At 37.9% G+C, this 19,009-nt stretch overlaps 1 protein-coding gene across 2 annotated transcripts; it reads left to right on the forward strand.

Moving 5' to 3' along the window:
- Positions 1-800: 800 nt before the first annotated feature.
- Positions 801-15,759, forward strand: FAM133B (family with sequence similarity 133 member B). 2 transcript variants are annotated; one of them, XM_081345262.1, is made up of 11 exons: positions 801-909; positions 3,652-3,749; positions 4,578-4,656; positions 5,367-5,441; positions 5,597-5,629; positions 5,862-5,930; positions 8,047-8,142; positions 8,485-8,532; positions 12,426-12,521; positions 12,903-12,947; positions 13,958-15,759. In XM_081345262.1, the coding sequence occupies exons 1-11, from the start codon at positions 886-888 to the stop codon at positions 14,078-14,080; spliced, it is 786 nt and encodes a 261-aa protein (XP_081201388.1). In that variant the 5' UTR covers positions 801-885; the 3' UTR covers positions 14,081-15,759. The 2 variants fall into 2 exon arrangements, with proteins under 2 accessions (XP_081201388.1, XP_081201387.1); XM_081345261.1 differs by having other exon boundaries at positions 905-1,118.
- The last annotated feature ends 3,250 nt before the right edge of the window (positions 15,760-19,009 follow it).

The raw sequence follows: 19,009 nt of genomic DNA on the forward strand, positions 1-19,009 counted from the left end.
ACAGGCAAGTTAAAGCCTATAATTCAGAAAAACCTTGCAATGCGGGAAATATCTTGTTCTTCAACCCACTCCCTAGATCTCCCTAGATCTGCAGAAAGAAGCTGAAGTAGGCCCATCTTGCTTCAGTGGGTGTTAGAAAGCATCCCGTTTCTTAATCTCGGACCTTTTAAGATATGTGGACTTTAGCTCCCAGAATTCTCCAGCGAATAAGCTGACTGGGCAATTCTGGGAAACAGCATGTTATAAAAGTTTTAAACTGAGAAACACCGTTTTAAGTTTTTCTCATAGCTGAAGTTGTTCACTTATTCCCAGATCCTTACTCTATTGAATTATTTTTTACCTATATCCTCATTACAAAGATACATGATGTGATACGGTGCGTGTTTTTTACGTATACATTTTTACAATTTTACACCGTCATAGGAAGTATAGATGTTCACTTTACCGATTGAGCTCCCTTTTGAATCTCCCGCGAATAATAAAAAAAAACCAACGAGAAGAAGTGAACATTGCGTCTTTCTCCACAATTTTTGCAATCCTGGGGCTCTTTCGCCTTTTTGCGGTTACATTCACTTTCCTACATTTACTCCATACAATATTTTAACTATTTAAAGATTAGGTTCGAAGCAAGTATTTAAAAAATGAAGAAAATCATACTACCGCCGCACATACTAAACGCCGAGTTCTTTCATCCCTCTCGTTCTCCCTCTCGTGAGGGCAAACAAGGAAGGGCAAATGGCTACAATGGCTGTCACTGAGCATGTTCGGTATCCCTGAGCATGCTCAGTAGTATCTGATGTTAAAAACTTGACGGGTAGCAGAGAAAGGGGCTCCGGCTAGGCCGGTTTGATTTTCGTCGCTGGGGTTCCGGGATTCCTGCACGCCATGGGGAAGAGGGATAACCGGGTGGTGCGTAAGCTAAGTCTCTCTCCTAGAGGCGCGATCGAAACGTCAAGGGTTTTGAAGAAGGGACATAATCTTTCCTACTAGCCTGGGTGGGGATGAAGGACTCAGAGGGAGACGGTGGCTATGCGACCACCTTTGAAGTTGGGGGGAGGAATAGCCAGTGTCTGTCACAGACATCCTGCAGACCTTTCCTCATTTCATTGAAAAAAGTGGTGAGCTATTAAAAATAGTTCTGATTATCACGGGCTTTGAAGTCTGAATGGGAAGGGTGGGTGGCTGTGACAGTTTTGGGGGGCTTCCTACATGAAACATTTCTTCCTCTGTTATGAAGTCAGAGTAGTAAGTTGGGCCCCTCACTACATGTGGATCTGGTGGGTTTTTCGTCTCAATTCTGTGATCAGAATGAAAAGTAACCTGGTATTTTTAATAAGCATATTATCTGATCTTATATGAATATATGGAGTGTGCTTGTATGTTTCCCAGCATTGGGTCCTTAATCATAAAATAGTCTCTAGTCCCAGGTTTTGTATTTCAAAACTTAAGTCCATTATTTTTGGGGTTTTGCATCTTGGTGGGGGATTTTTGGTTTTATGCTTAAAGATGATTTAATTATCACATCAAAATGTATAGATTGTTTAAGTAGACTTGAGTGACATATTATATATTGAGCAGTAAGATATTTCTAAAAGAGTACTGGAAAGTTAAAAGTTTTCTAAGGCATCTGTCTATTTAGCTGTACTTTTTAGGAAAAAAATGTTCATCCTTATTTCTCTGAAGAGACTATATTCCTTGATTTTGTTAAATTCCTAAGAATACACTGAAGATATAGAAATGAGTAATTTGTCCTAAGTAAAAACTACTTTGTACCCTGTCAGTGAAATGTTAAAACTGGTGGGAAGTTTCTTATTTCTCTCTGTGAATAATCTTTGTTTTCTGAATAAATACAGGCAGTAATAAATCTATTATAAAACAGGCCACTTTAAGACAAAGATTTGTATGTTAATTTTATAAATGAGATATTATATAGATAGCCTGATGCATTTTGAATAAGTCAAATTCCGCCTAAAATCAAAACTTCAATTATTTGTTCATACATTAGCTTACAAGGGTCACATTGAGGCTATTTTATTTAAGCCAGAAAAAGATGATGAAAAAAATAAAAAATAGAAAGCAAAGAAATTCCACAAAGAGATGTGTTTTTTATTGAGAGTTGGGTCTGAGCTTGATATTTTAATTCTCTGATTGCTTACCGAGGCCCATAACACAATCCAGTTGGGTAGAATCCAGAAACAACCCATATTAAATGACTGGTAGTTCAAACATGCTGATAATGTACATAGGAAACAATAATGTCTATATTAAATAGTGAATGCCTTATGGATAAAAAATAGAAAGGAGAGTGATTTCTTATAAGTTTCATAATAACCTGCTATTGAATCTGCAGCTAATAATATGCCGTAGATATGCATGCTTCAATATAAATATATGTTTCCAAGATTATATTTGCATACAATAGCTTCATTAATTAATATGCTAATAGTTCTTTTACTATTTTTTAATTTTAAAAAATCCAGATTAAGAGATGGCAATATTGAATATTTTCTGTTCTTTTACTTTACTACAAACTGTTCTTTGATGAAGGTTTCTAACAATGAAAATAAATGTTTTGGATTTCATGGGGAGGTAGGAAATATGTCAGAGATTTGAAAAGGTGGTAATGCTAAACCTAGTGGTTGTCTACATTCCTCTCATTTTATGCTATAATAAATTAGTCATCTCTACCCCAGCTTTCATTTCATATATATATGTGTGTGAAAGCCCTAATAAGCAGGCATATACATAGAATGAAGGCTACTGCTAAGCTTGTAAGCCGCCATGAGTCTTCGGAGAAGGGCGGAATATAAATGGAATTTAATATATATATATATATATATATATATATATATATATATATATATATATATATATATATATATATATATATATATATATATATATATATATATATATATATACACACACACCATATTTAATTATGTCCATGTTTTAAGTGTGTAACTAATTTTTAAAAGGTCATCAAAAATTGATGTGATAACATAGTGAAAGATAAGGAAATGTAGGAACCATTCATTCTCTTATAGACCATATTCTCTTAGCAAGCTTAGCAATAAATTTATTAGTCTTAATGGTACCATAAGAATATTTATTTTGTTGCTGTCCTCTCATAAGATGTTAAACATTACAGTATTAGATGATCCTCTGTGTTAGTTCCATACAATTTTTCTTGAGCAGAATGATTTCCCAGAGTCCAGTTGTGCGCAGCTTTTGCTGAGGCAAATTAAGAGTAAGAAATATCCCAAAATACTGCCTCCTCACCCCAAGTGCCATAACCATATGAGACCTAGTGTGTTTCATTAATCACTGAGAGTTATTTTTACTTATACAAATATATTACATTTTATTTATATATAAAAGTTTGACAGTAAATATATACCTTTAAATACTAGCTTTTTATAACCGTTGGAGAGGAAGCTGAACACATCATCAAAAAGTGAAGCCATCAAAATATGTTGTCTCAACAATGTCATTTTACAATACCTTGAAAATTCTATCAAGTTGGTAACTTATATAGATTGGCTAAATGACAATATGTCATTTTTGAAAATTACCAGAAAAAAACTATTTTTAAGGGTTGCAAATTTGAATAATTTAAGGTTGTCTCACTCTTTCTTTGTTATATTTAAGGCATATATGAATCCCATAGCAATGGCTAGATCCCGAGGTCCTGCTCCCTCTTCAGGACCTACAATACAAGACTACTTGAACAGACCAAGACCAACATGGTATGTCTGCAAATGATGACTTTGTTCCTTTTATAAGATTATACTCTACTAAGAAAGAGAAGTAGTAAAATTTGCCTTAATGTAATACTTGTGCCCCAAATTAATGGACTGGTTCACGCATGACATTAAATCAGGAAAAGGAAAATGACGTTTGAAGTCCACATGTGGACTTCCACCATCCATTTCTGGCTTCTGGAACTCATCCAAATATGGGTAGGCTCAAATTTTGGGTGATGTTTCACATTTTGTCTTTTAGGGCAAAATGAAACTCTTTAAGGCTTTAACTGGCAGGTGAAAATCTTCAATCATGAAGTTTTAAAGGGTGAGGCTTAGCAATTTTATTCCAGATTAACTGTCTCCTGCAGTTTCCCCAAATGTGGGAAATTCAACTGCATAATTTATGGTTAGGTGCCCAGAGTTGTGTACACGAGATGGGCAGCCATATACATTCAATAAATAAATAAAATTTCATCTCTAAACTTATGATCCCACCCCTTAAGATTATTGGTTGCCCAGTTTTTGAATGTAGGTCTAGATGAGTTGCACAAAGCTTTGTGCACATTTCCATTTGATAGAAGCTGCATTCTTCATGAATGAAACCACAGTTGCATGAAACCACAGTTTCACTTTAGATGCACAAACAGAGAAAAGAGCAAGTTTTCTTTCAGTTTCCTTAAGTCAAGATCTGCACTGATGATGTTACATAGTTTGGTAATGTAAGGTCTAGAAAATCCCAAACAAGGTCAGAGGGCATCAAGGATTCCTAAGTTAATATTTTCAGATCTAAACTTATGTATCAGTTACAGATTATGTATTTTTTCATTAAAGGGAAGAAGTTAAAGAACAACTAGAAAAGAAGAAGAAAGGTTCCAAGGCCTTAGCAGAATTTGAAGAAAGAATGAATGAGGTTTGTTATTTGAATAATGTAGGCATAAGCCTAGTTTTTATATCTCTATTATTATTACTATTAATATAATGCTAATGAAAATTCAGTTTTATACTAAGAGATACAGTTCAGTGTTAATTGCTTCTTATGCAGATACATCAAAAGATACCAAAAATGCAGACGTGATTAGCAATAAAAACCAATGTTCTATCATGTTAGAAGTTAACTTTCAATGATTGCAAATCTAATCCAGCGCATCCTAGATTAATAACAAGATGTGATTGGATATTCAGCTCTTAACAGTGATTGAATATTAGACATCTCAAATACTTAATGTTGGCCATAAATGTTAGGTATATTAATCCACCAATTAAAAAAGATAGTTTTAGCACAATTGTAAAAGCCACATTGCTGTTCTATATAGAAACAAAAATGCATGTTTTCTCCTTTCTGTGGCATCCAACATATTATAAGTAGGCTAGGTTGCAGTACTGACTACCTCTGTAATGAAGCCTAATAGTACAATCCTATTAAAAAAGTGAAGAGGAGGCAGTGTATAAATTGTATTTAATAAATAATGGATTCAGTGGGATTTTGTTGCAGAAGAATGAGTATAGAATTCTTGTCTAATTATTTCACACAAATTTCCCAACTCTAGAAATGGCTATTATGAGTTAGTGACCATAAAGGATACTTGAGAAATACTCATAATTGTTTCAATTGTTTTTCAGAACTGGAAAAAAGAACTGGAAAAACATAGAGAGAAATTATTAAGTGGAAGTGAGAGCACTTCAAGAAAGAAAGAGGTAAATGCCCTCATATATACCCTCCATGCGGAACTAGGGATTTGAAAATTTCCTGTTACAATAGTCTTTGGTTTAACTGAATTATTGTGGCTGTTGCTATAGAATACACTTCAAAAATTCATTCAAACATATTAATGAAAAAAATCCTTTTTTAGAAAAAGAAAAAAGAGAAGAAGAAATCCAGTAGGGTGAGCAAAGATTTCATTTACTTTTCAACACCTAAGACCTAAGATAGTTATATAGTTTATTTAAAGGGAAAAGGGTGATTTTTGGATTTTTATTATTAATGTTTGATATTGGTTTTTAAATGCAGGTGATGCATCTTTGGATAATATCCATAAATTTCAGGGGCGTGGGTTAATTTGTTTTATTGACAAATTCTGCATCTCACAAATTTATGTTTTGTTGTCTTTGGTCAAGTTGTCTCCATCTTCCTCTTCCTCATCAAGCTCTGATTCTTCCAGCAGTTCATCTGATGTTGAAGATGAGGTAAGACTGAATTGTAACTTTCCATAATTTCATATTCAAAATGGGTGTCTAAATGGAGGAGAAGCAGTGTCATTTTCATTGAAATGTCGGAAATCTTTCAAGGCAGGGGTCCCCAACTTTGGCACTTTATGACTTGTGGACTTCAGTTCCCAGAATTCCTCAGCCATCTTTTAAAAAAAATGGTTTTTTAAAGCCATCTGAAGGACAGGGCATCACTAAGTTTGTTGAGTAGTACCAGAGTCATTGTATTCATCTGCTGGCTGAAGTGGGAGTAAATGTCTGCCACCTCTATTCTCTGAAAATCTGCTCCACAGAATTAGAGGAAAATTAGAGGAAGATGAAACCATATCTTTCATCCTGTATTAACCTCCCATAATTGCTTATGAAAAAGCAAGGAGCCCTCCGTGTAGCTTAAGAAAGGGTACTCTTATGAAATCCCACTACCTCCTATGGGTGCAGTCAGAAGACTGGCGCCGAAAGTGGGAGAGAATGTATGTGTGTGTGTGTTTATTCTTCCCTTTCTTGAAAATATATTTAGTTCATTCATTTAATGGCTGACATTTATAAAGAAGCTATTTTCTTGAGTGTGCTAAAATCCAAGCTTTTCTGTAACTTCTGTAACTGGATAAGGTAGGAAGCTATTCACACCCATACATCAATGGGAGTGAAAGGGAGATGTATGAAAGGCTGAAGTATAGTTTTATTATTTTCTTTCCCCTCTTTTGTGTGGCTGTTTGTACCTTGGAACTGCTGAATTGAGTTTTGTAGAAATTTTCTAAAAGATTTTTTACCTTCACATCAGAAACAGCTTGTGCTACTTTTCAATAGAAAATAAAACAACTTATGTGGATACCAGCAAAAATGAATAATTTTGTAGAAAAAAAGGACAGTGTTGAAATGAAGCTCTCCTAGTACATGTACAGTATTAAGCAGGCAGCTGAATTTCTAAAACGCCATGCATCATTGCTGAGGACTTCCTATTCCAGTAGACAAGCGTGGACAGTGTTTAAGCATCCTTACAAGACTGAATTTTTAGTAGAATGGAAAGATGCCTTGAACCATTGTAAAAAAATAAGCTCTCAGACTAGAGTGATTTATTATATCACAAATCATTATGAATTAATAGCAGAACGGATTATTTTTTAGAGAAGAACTGTAAATTTGATTGGCTTCCTAGTCATGATTCTGGCATGCATATGTGATAGGAACCGGTATAGATCTCTTAAAGAAAAAAATTTGGAAGAATCTTGATGGAAACATTTGGTTAGTTAGAAAGATAAGCATCCTCTCTTTTTATCAATTCTCTGCCTTCTGATATTCCCTGGCAGAGAAGAAGTAGCAGCTGAGATTCTAACACAGAAGGTAACCATGTTAGTTCCAATCCCTTTTGGCTTTTCACAAGGCAGAATTGTGAAGTATGAAGAAAATTACTGTTTGATCTTTACTAACTGTAATGTAACTCTTTAACATAAAGGTTGTATAAAAGGACATGAGTAAAAGACTTAGGTGCTTTAGTTCAAATTGGTCAAAAACATGACTTCTCTGATGCCGATAGCTATTAACTAGGCAAGATTTGTTCATGAATCAGGACTTTTATTATTATTTTTTTGTAATTTAGTTGCTTTTCTGATAGATTGAAATCATAGTTCCAAAGTATGAAAAATTATATTCAGAATGTTTTGCTATTTATTTTTCATTGAAGTAATGTAGTAATTGATAAAAATAATTAAATCGAATTTCACTCTTTTTACTATTGGAATATAATGCCTGTTTAATTCAGAATGACTTATATTGAGCTTTTGAATAAACATTGCTTCCATTTAATTTCTAAAATTTTCATTTTAAGAATGTTTTTGAGCTTTGTTTTTCTCTGAAATTGTTTTTCTTCATAGCTTTTGATCTTTGAATACAAGTCAATGAAATCAGAATATTAAAATGATATTTGATAAAGACTTATTAAACAAAGACATTATCTTGAATATATAGAAATGGGAAGGACAACATAAAATCCAGTTATTCCTGTGGCTAGTCATTAAGAATATACGTTTATGCTTTATGTCTGAAATGATTTAATCTGAACAAAATCTAATAATTTTCTTATCATATTCATGATTAGGATAAGAAACAAGGAAAAAAGAGAAAGAAAAAAAAATATTGCTCCCTACAGAAGTCATCTGAAAGCTCTAGTTCAAACTCTGATTCAGATAGCAAGGTAAAGTAAGAAAAATGCTATCCTTACCTAATTTATGAATGAAACTTTTCACACTGATTAGAGTGCACTGGTAGCAGAAATGGATATGTGGAATATGAATGAAATTTGGATCCCTGTGCTTTGTTTTAAACTGCTGCAATGTTTGCTTTGCTGGCTCTACTTGCTCTATTGCAACAATAACACATACCTGTTTTATTTTTCACTGCAAGCTCTGTTTTGATTATTCCATTTCCAGAATACCAGTTGCCATTACTTCTGCACTTTTTGCTTATACAGACGCAAATTTAAGTGTAAGCTGTCATTAATGCTGTTTTTTAATCATATCTACTTTTTATTATTTAGGATAGCTTAAGAACTAAACGGACAAAGGAAGATTATGAAAGAGACAAGGTAAAACAGTTTCATAGTACTTTTAAAAATTCCTTGAAAATAAATTTGTAATTATTTATTTATTTATTTATTTAGTTACATTTATATACCGCCCTTTCCCTGAGGACTCAGGGCGGTTTACAGGGAATTAAAAATCCAACATACAAAAGTTAAAAACCAGATTAAAAAATATTAAATTGACCCTGTACTCTTAAAAACCCCAATTAAAAATTTCTCCTCAGCCTGGGCCCGAGAGCTCAAAGAGCCAGGTCTTCAGGCCCCGGCGGAATGATCGGAGGTCGGGGGCAGTTCTCAGCTCCACCGGCAGCTGGTTCCAGAGGGCAGGCACTCCCACTGAGAAGGCCCTATCCCTGGGTGTCACCCGCCGGCAATCTCTCACCGGCGGAACCCTGAGCAGACCCTCCCTGTGGGAGCGCACTGGGCGAAGGGCGTTTGATGCCGGCAGCAGGTGTTCCCTCAAATAACCCGGACCCAGGCCATGTAGGGCTTTATAGGTAATAACCAGCACCTTGAATTTCACCCGGAGGGCAACCGGAAGCCAATGCAGCTCGCGGAGTAGAGGTGTTACATGGGAGTATCGGGAAACCCCCATTACAACTCGCGCGGCCGCATTCTGCACCAGTTGAAGCCTCTGCGTGGTCTTTAAGGGCAGCCCCATGTAGAGAGCGTTACAGTAGTCCAAACGGGAGGTCACAAGCGCATGAGTAACTGTGCGTAGGGCGTCTCGGTCCAGATAGGGACGCAACTGGCGCACCAGGCGAACCTGTGCAAAAGTCCCCCTGGTCATGGCTCCTATATGGTCTTCAAAATTGAGCCGTGAGTCCAGGAGGACGCCCAGGTTGCGAGCCCTATCAATGGGGGGTAACACCTCACCCCCCATCATTAAGGATGGAATAACTTGGTTAACCCGAGATGCCGATATGCACAGCCACTCAGTCTTGGCGGGATTGAGACGAAGCCTGTTTCTCCCCATCCAGACCTGAACCGCCTCCAGGCACCGGGACATCACGGAGAGGACATCACTGGGTTGGTTCGGGGTGGAAAGAAAAAGTTGGGTATCATCAGCGTACTGGTGATACCCCACCCCAAAACCACGAATGATCTCGCCCAGCGGCTTCATATAGATGTTGAACAGGAGAGGCGAGAGAACCGACCCCTGAGGAACTCCACAAATGAGAGACCTCGGGGCGGATCTCTGCCCTCCTGTCAACACCGACTGCGAGCGGCCCTGGAGGTAGGAGGAGAACCACCGTAGAACGGTGCCTCCCACTCCCAGCCCCCTGAGACGCCGCAGCAGGATACCATGGTCGATTATAGAATAACTAAATGAAAATTCCTAGTTGCCTAATTGTAAAAAAACTCTGAAATTAACAGCTGTTCGGCATTAAAATTGCTGGTTGTTAGGCAAACTAATTCCAAAACCTGATCAACCTAACAGTTGACCTCTAAGAATTTACTAATTTAATTTAATGTTAAATATATTTTTATTACTATAGTTGGTCATACAATCAGCAATTAGTCTTGATTTTGTTCTTAAATAAAAAGATGACATCATAGCTGCCAATCTTTTAGTTGGTGTTGGCCTTCATTTGCATCAGATTCTTTTCAAGAACTTAGGTTGTCATAATGTATTGGCATAGTATATGTCCAGATCCAAGCAATATGGTCTTGTATAATTAGATGAAAATGTTGACAATGTGCAGATTTTATCAGTATCATCCAAGGCTTTTTGGTAGGGCACACAATGTCCCTGTAACCATTGGGACCACCATTGCTAGTTATGCCATAATCTTCCAGTTTTGATTTTTGAATCTTGATACTTTGTAATCTCCAATTCTTTGTCTTCTGTTTTATTGTTCCCTGATATTGTCACATCAAATATCCATACTTTTTCTTTTCAACCATAGTTAAATATGGTGTGTTACCGTATTTTTCGGACCATAAGACGCACCTGACCATAAGACGCACCCAGTTTTTAGAGCAGGAAAACAAGAAAAAAAATAATGGGGATTTTTAATGGGGATTTTTATATTGTATATTGTTACCGACTGTTTTAACTGGGCTATTATTTAATTCTTTTTTTAATTTTTGTATCTCGTATTTTTTATGTATGCCCTGTTCACCGCCCTGAGTCCTTCGGGAGAAGGGCGGTATACAAATACAATAAATAATAATAATAATATTCTGAACCAAATAGTACCGGTATACTAGGAAGGAAGGAGGGGAGAGAGAGAGAGAAGGAAGGAAGGAGGGAGGGAGGGAGGAAGGAAGAAAGAGGGAGATAGAGAGAAAGAAAGAAAGGAGAGAGAGAAAGAAGGAAGAAAGAAAGAAGGAAGGAAGAAAGGAGGGAGGATGGAGGGAGCAAGGAAGAGAGAGAGAGAAGGAAGGAAGGAAGGAAGGGAGAAGGAAGGAAGAAAGAGAAGGAAGGAAGAAAGGAGGGAGGGAGGGAGGAAGAAAGAAAGAAAGAAAGAAAGGTAGGTAGGTAGGTAGGTACCAGTAGTTTCTTTTCCCTGAATAGGTTTTCTAAGATGCCAAAGCAATTTCAAACAATTAGCAGTATTATCTTGCAAATGGGAAATCACTTCCAATAAACTTCACAGAGAAACCTGCAGGGACAACTCCTCACAGCTTTGCTGGGGCAAGTCGCCTATGAGGTTTAGTTTAGCAAAAACTATTTCTTTAGCAGTGAGGTAAAAGAAAGAAAATGTGCGCGCGCAGGGAGGGGGAGGCAGTCAGAAGGCATGGCAGGCATGTCCATATTTCCTCCCCTGCCGACCAATCACAGGGGCGGGGCGGAGAATTCCATGTCTTCATTCAATCACGTCTCTCCAATGGAGCTGATGGACTGCGTTGACTGAACGGGAGACAAGTGTTTTCGCTTACCTTCGGACCATAAGACGCACCTCGTTTTTCCACCCACTTTTAGGAGGGGAAAAGTGCATCTTATGGTCCGGAAAATACGGTATATGGCAAAAATGTATTCGTTTATATTTGGAAATCATTGTTATGTTAGATTGCACAGTCGGCCAGATGTTTAGATTGGATTTGGCATTTTTATCAACTTATCAATCCTTCCCAAGGATCTGGGATAGGCAGATGTGTTTATTTGAAGGTACTGTTAAAGGTACTGTTGCAGGATGTAAGCTATTCCAAGTAAAGGTGCCTTTTGCAATTGACTAATGGTGATTTTGTCAATGCTGATGGTATTTAAGTATGCTCCAGAGGTATGGGGATTGCATCCAAGCTACCTATTACTCTTGGTCTTATCTTTGCTTTCTTTTGCCATAGTCATTCTACTTCTGTTTGCAGGTGTTTGTATTTTGTAATTTTCTCCAGTTCTTTCTCTTCTACTTTGTCTCCAGGTATTGTGATGTCCATTATTCAGACGTTTTAGTCTTTCTTATCAACAGTTGTTTATTGTTGATATTTTGTCATGCTGTTATAAGTCTGCACAGTCTTCTTGCAGCAGCTAACTAGGTGGTTGCTGTTTTTCAGCTTCTTTGCAGAGGTAGCATTTTGCTGTCTGTTACTATTTTCTGAATTCTGGCTGTGTATACATTTTTCTTAAGAGTTGGTCTTATACAGCCAGAATCATTCTGTCTCTTCAATTTTCCTGCTCTTAGCTATTGGCCAGACTTCTTTGTTGTTATTTACTTTGCTTTCTTTGTGTGCTTCTCTCTCCCCCCCCTCCCTCTCTCTGTGCTGGCCATGTAATACTTGTTGTGTCTCTTTTTTGTTCTTCAAAGTATCATGTAGTCAGTGCATTAAACAAAAGAACAGATAACAAGATCTGGCAATGGTGAAGAACAAGAAAGTTGAAGAGAGGGACTATTCTTTATCAGAGGAAATGTGATTTTTAAGTGACCATAACTAATTATTTTAATCTTACCTAGGATTCCAAAAGTCTTGTTAGGAAAAGAATAAAAGCAGATCATATGGAAGAATTATTGCCATCAGACTCTTCATTGGAATCGATTCAAACAGAGGAGGTCAGTCTAAATATAAAGTAAAGCATTTACACTAGTTAAAAATGTTCGCCAAGGTCTCCATTCATATGCATATGTGGAAATTTTGGTCCATTTTTCCCATATGTGCTGCTTCAGATGATTGTGAAATAAGAGAACCACAAAGATCTTTCTTACATAGTTCTTTCTAGATTGTAGAGCTCCAAACTGTTGGCTGTGATGTTCCTGAAAAGTTTAGGCATGACAGCAGGATTAGAAAACAGGCAATTGCCAGATAGTACAAAATAGATATTGGAGAAGTAACCCTTTTTTTCCAAATTATAATTAAGCAACAATTCTATTGTGATTGCTATTTCAGTTTTTCAGCCTTTTTGTAAAATGTGTATTCTGCTTCTTCTCATTTAGGTACAAGCAAAAAAGAAGAAAAATAGTGAAGAAAAAGAGAAAAATGTAAGCTTATTTTATCTGTCTAAGAACTTTAAACTCCATTTTTTTTTATCAGCATGTATATATGCTGGGGCAGCCTCCCTATCTCAATTGCTCTGAGTTTCTTGTGACTTTATAATAATAATAAAGTTGGAAGCGATCTTGGAGGTCATCTAGTCCAACCCCCTACTCAGGCAGGAAACCCTATACCATTTCGGACAAGTGGCTGGCCAGTCTCTTCTTAAAAACTTCCAGTGTTGGAGCATTCACAGCTTCTGGAGGCAGGTTGTTCCACTGGTTAGTTGTTCTGTCAGGAAATTTCTCCTTAGTTCTAGGTTGCTTCTCTCCTTGACTAGTTTCCATCCGTTGCTTATCCTGCTTTCAGGTGCTTTGGAGAGTAGCTTGACTCTTCTTTGTGGCAGCCCCTGAGATATTGAAACACTGCTATGCTATATTTGATATTTACTATATCAATAATTGACTGATTTTCAACTATTACATAATGTGCACAATAGATAGATACTTAATTCCCCTTGGAGTAAATGTACTAGGCATTATGCTAGCATGAGCATTACAGTATTAAATTTAAATGATTGATTCTAGAGATTAAGAGAATATTATTTTTCCCCTAAATACAATAGTCCTAAGCAGGTAATAAGATATAGGATGAATTTAAAAAATCAAATCACATTGCTTAATATAGTCTTGCTAATATCACTCGGCAACAAATTATAAACTAGCTTTCTTGGAATTTTTTTCCCCTTCAAATTAATGAAATGTGATATGAGGAATTAAAAGTTAGAACTTTATATATAAAGAAGAACAACTCTAGAGATAAATATGTGGACAGTGCCTTCTGTAAACCTTCCAGTAGGGTGGTATTTGCTGTTCTTAATCTAGATGGGCTGGCTTATGATATTCAGTGGCTTTAATTAATCGTTGCCTTGAAAATGCATTTGGAGAGACAAAACTTGAATTGGAATCAGGTAGTTTCAGGATATAACAATCATTTTTGATATTTCCCCTTTTTAAAGGATAAAACAAAAAAGCGGAAGAAACACAAGAAGCACAGCAAAAAGAAGAAAAAGAAAACAGCAAGTTCAAGCTCTCATCCAAAATACTTAAGTCAAGTTTTTCTTTCGTCAAAAGTGCAATGAGACTATAGAGACTTGCAAATTGTGAAAATGATGATCAAATCTGCCAACTGCATGAGCTCTCCTGTATGTTAACAAATCTAGACATTCAGCTTGCCCAGTACCATTGGGCTGGAAATAGCCATTGTTGTTGCCTGATGCTTATTATACATATAATACCCCTCTCTAGCCCTCCAGTAGCGGATAGGACATATTTGAAAGAAACCCTTCCCATGGTTTACATGATTGAGCGGTAGTGTAAAACTGGATGGATGCCAAAAGGTTTTGCCTACTTTATTCATGGATATGTGCATGTGATCTGATATGCAGTTGTCAATCAGTTTCATTGTTGTAATGAATGACGCAACTCCCTGTGGACAAAGATGCATCAGGAGGCCTGTATCTATAAACCAAAGTTGAATTTGGGTGTTTTTATTTTAACAGACTATTAATAAAACTTAATTTTCTATTACAAAGACACTTGCAAAATTCCTTTACAGAATCAAATGTCATTTAGCAACTCCTGTGATACTTCATTTTTACTGATACCATTTTTGGAACATGAATGTAGCATTAATATATACAAATATTAATTTTTTTAGATATGTGTAATATAATTTTGTGCTTGTGTTTTTGGGTTGAAGTTAATTAGAGCACATAGTTTGATTTGACAAAAATAATACAGTTTTGCTAATGTTTCCATGATTATAAACTTTCCATGATATAAACTGCTGTCTTTTTCTTTAAGAATTTAAGGGAAAATCCACTATGAATTTTCTGAGCGTGTCCCATTAAAGTAAATGGAAGTGTGGAAGACCAGCTAGGCCAATAATTATAACTGAGCTGATTATGATAGCCTGCTATTATTTATTTATGTACAGTATAATACACTTTTATCTTTCATCCAGGATGATGTAATTCTAATGATGAAATACATGCTTGGATGATATTTCTAAAAATGAAAAGTGGACATTCTTTTTTGTTTGGGCATGTTCACTTCTAGTATTGGTATTAGGTACAGAGAAAAGTGTCTATAGTTTAGGAATAAGTGAAGGTGGAGACTAACAATTCAGTTACCCTCATTTTAACTTCAGATATAAGACACTATTCTTTATACATGAGTAAGAAAGGGAAAAAAACTATTTTAATATTCTCATCTAAGGTTTTTTCTGCTTTTATATATGCTACTGGAATAGAAGAAGTACCAATCTAATACGTAAGGATTTTATTACCACTGAATTAAAACAATACTGGGGCCTGAGATAGTATGCATCACCATTATCTAGTGACGTTGATTTTAACTATAGTTTTTTGTTATTTTTTTCAAATCATTATTCTTAATATACTTAGAGTTATACTGCATGATTTTGTACTGTTATATATAATTAAGGAATATAATTATAATCAGTGTTTTTAACTATCAGAAATAATTTTTAATTAACTGTTTCACATGCAACATCACATCATCCTTATATTAATGTACAGCTGCTGAAAATATTTAGCATGTAAAAAGCTGAACAGTGATGTTATCAGACAGCTTCATATTGAAACTGTTTTTATTCTTTATAAGTTCAATGGTAGATTTATTTTACAAAGATGTTCTGATATACACAAACTGCCAGACATTTTGTAAAGACAATGTTTTAAAAGTTTCTTTGGTCTGGATTATATGTGTATTGTTTTAGCTTCTCTAGCAATAAAGTGTGTACTTTAATAAATACCTCTAGATGTGAGACCGTAAAGAGGCTGTGACATTCACAGTGAATATACACATTTACCATTTTATGTAAAGAAGCACTAAAATTACTGGGTAATATTTGCTTTTTCAGCCTCTTACTAAGTAAATTTTTAAGAAGCAGTGCTTTTTTTGTAAGAAAAATGGTGCTGGAACTCAGCCCCCAGGCCATTCCTTGGTTTTGCTCCCCTCCCGAGTCGGACTGCCATGCTAAGGTGGATGGGAGGGGATGAAACTATTACGACGACTCAGGAACTGACAAAACAAGAATAATACTGTGTGTCTAAGCATATTTATGCAATAGTGTCCCTTCTCAAACAACACTACAACTCCTGGCAGACTTTGCTGGTTATTTACACCCACTGAGCCGAGAGGAAAGACGGGAGGGGTTACCACTATTGCCATAGCTGTTAAGAGTGACATATAGGATCAGGCGCAGTTCTACGATGGGCCATGAGTCAGTCGGGGGGCTCTTGGGGCTGATGCGCTGCCAAGGACTGGTTCAAGAGCAGTCAGTGTCGGGCCTTTGGCCTGTGCAGCCAGTTAACCTGATTGACTGTTCGATGGCAGGAGGGGACCACAGGGATCACCTTTCACCACCACGTCTATCTCAGCACCTTGGGAGCAACCACAGCATCTTCTAGAGACCCTCCTTCCCCTCCCCGTTTTCCTTACTTCCTCCGGGCTGGGGTTCTTGGTCAGTCGCTCCCCTTGCACGAGGTCCAGTTATGTCTGGGCTGCTGGGGAAGTTGTTCGGGATCAGCCTGGGGGAGAAAGGCGGCGGGAAGGGGCTTTCTCCCCAGGAGGCCATCCAGAAGCTTAAAGAGACCAAGGACATGCTGAGTAAAAAACAAGTTGCTAACCTGCTTTCCAGCTCTGGCGTGTTTCTCTTTGGCTACAGGGAAACAAAATTTGTAGGACTAAAAAAAGTTCAGTCAGACCTTCCAACTCCTTGTGAGATCTTTTTTTCCCCCGCAAGAAGTTGGAAGGTCTGACTGAACTTTTTTTAGTTCCACAAATTCCATTGAAAAAGGTGCTGTAATGCCTTTCCATGCGTTCGATGACAAAAAATGCCCTGTTAAGGAGAAAAAGATTGGTGGAATACCGTATATACTTGAGTATAAGCCGAATTTTTCAGCCCACTTTTTGGGCTGAAAAATTCCACTTCGGCTTATACTCCAGTCAACAAAAAAACTTACCGAGGACTTGTGCGTGGCCGAGGCTTTGGTGCTTCCGGGATCGCGCGCACCTCTCCCAAGCCACCGCCGTCCGGAGACCTGCCGAAGTTTGGGGAGGTTTGGGGAGGTGCGCGCGCACCTCCCCAAACCTCCCCAAACTTCGGCAGGTCTCCGGACGTCGACGGCTTGGGAGAGGTGCGCGCGATCCTGGAAGCACCGAAGCCTCGGCCGCGCGCAAGTCCTCGGTAAGCTCCGGGCGGTCACTTGCTTCGCGTCTCCTGAGGGAAGGGGGGGCGACTGGAGCGGGCGTGTTTCCTCACCTGCTGGGCGCCGCGATTTGCCCGGGGAACGCGTGGGCCCCGAATGGCAGCGTGGAGCGAGGAAGCGGACAGCCAGGGCTTCCCCGAGAGCCGCGGCCACACAGGGTATTCCTGTGTATTCAGGCTTGCAAAATGGCGGATCGAGCCTCTGCTGGTGGCAGAGGCTTGCAGAGCGCGGATCCAGCCTCCGCCGGCGGCGGAGGCTTGCAGAACGGCGGATCGGCTTATACTCGAGTCAACAACTTTTCCCAGTTTTGGGGGGTGAAATTGGGGGTCTCGGCTTATACTCGAGTCGGCTTATACTCAAGTATATACGGTAATTTGTATTGTTATTGCTTGGAAAGTTTGTATCAACATTTCTTTAAATTATAGCAACAGATATTATATAAAGTGTACAATAGGGTTGATGAAAGATACTTCTTCCAGTCTTTACGCATGCCTAAGAAAGGAAGGAAAAATCCCAGATTGGGATGAATTTTTCAGCATTTAAGCAAAATGAGCAAAGTAGTTCATATGAAGTCTTGAAAGAATAGGCGAATGTGTTTTTGTAGAGTAATATCTTTACAAATGAAGGCAAATATGTGTCCCAGGATAATGATGCAAGGTTGAATCTATGTCAGTCACCAGGATCAGAAGTTTATTCTTCTGAGCTTTCAGACTTATGCTGGAGCCCCTCTTCAGGGAACTTCTCTCTACTGGGATATGTGCTTTGGGTTCTTCTATGAGTCGTATTTATGTGGTGACTTCCTACTGGCTGATTGGTGTGTTGATGGCTGGCATTTGGCTGTTGTTTTCTTGTGTTGCCAAGCCCTCAGCTCCTAAGTACTGTTAAGCCAGGCATGTCAAACTGCCAGCCCCTGGGCTGGATGTATCATGCTGAAACCACGCCCACCCCATTGCTGGCAATGGGGAAAAAGTCATGATACGTTGCACGTCACGTGATGTCGCGAGTGACATGCCTGTGTTAAGCTGATGGTACAGTTGCAAGAAAAAGTATGTGAACCCTTTGGGATTACGTGGAGTTTTGCATGAATTGGCCATAAAATGCGCTCTAAACGTCATGTAAGTCACAACAATAGAAAAACACAGTCTGCTTAAAATATACAAACATTAGCTGTTGTCATGTTTTAATTGAACATAACATGTAAACATTCACAGTGCAGGGTGGAAAAAGTATGTGAACCCCTAGCCTAATGACTTCTCCAGGAGCCAGTTGGAGCCAGGAGTGAGCCAACCTTGACTCCAATCAGTGTGATGATATTGGATGTGTTGCTGACAGCTGTCCTGCCCTTTAAAAACACACACCTGTTTTGGGTTTACTGGTCTCAAGAAGCACTGTGATGTGAACCATGCCTTGCAGAATAGAGCTCTCAGAAGACCTACGATCAAGAATTGTTGACTTGCATGAAGCTGGAAAGGGTTACAAAAGTATCTCCAAAAGCCTTGATGTTCATGTGTCCACGGTAAGACAGACTGTCTACAAATGGAGAAAGTTTAGCACTGTTGCTACTCTCCCTAGGCGTGGTCATCCTGTAAAAATGACTGCAAGAGCACAGCGCATAATGCTTAATGAGGTAAAGAAGAATCCTAGAGTGTCAGCTAAAGACCTACAGAAATCTGGCACATGCTAACATTTTTGTTGACACATCTACAATAAGGAAAACATTAAACAAGAATGGAGTACATGGGAGGACACCACGGAGGAAGCCATTGCTGTCCA

The sequence above is a fragment of the Vipera berus genome, assembly GCF_964194415.1.
Source record: "Vipera berus genome assembly, chromosome: Z".
Taxonomy (NCBI): Eukaryota; Metazoa; Chordata; class Lepidosauria; order Squamata; family Viperidae; genus Vipera; species Vipera berus.

What these genes read in the sequence shown, in the direction of transcription:
- FAM133B (XM_081345261.1), top strand. Translation starts at nt 1,002, where the DNA reads ATGAAGGACTCAGAGGGAGACGGTGGCTATGCGACCACCTTTGAAGTT. An exon ending in CATCTGATGTTGAAGATGAG is followed by an intron (nt 5,931 to 8,046) that starts GTAAGACTGAAT and finishes ATTCATGATTAG; the next exon opens with GATAAGAAACAAGGAAAAAA. An exon ending in GTGAAGAAAAAGAGAAAAAT is followed by an intron (nt 12,948 to 13,957) that starts GTAAGCTTATTT and finishes CCCTTTTTAAAG; the next exon opens with GATAAAACAAAAAAGCGGAA.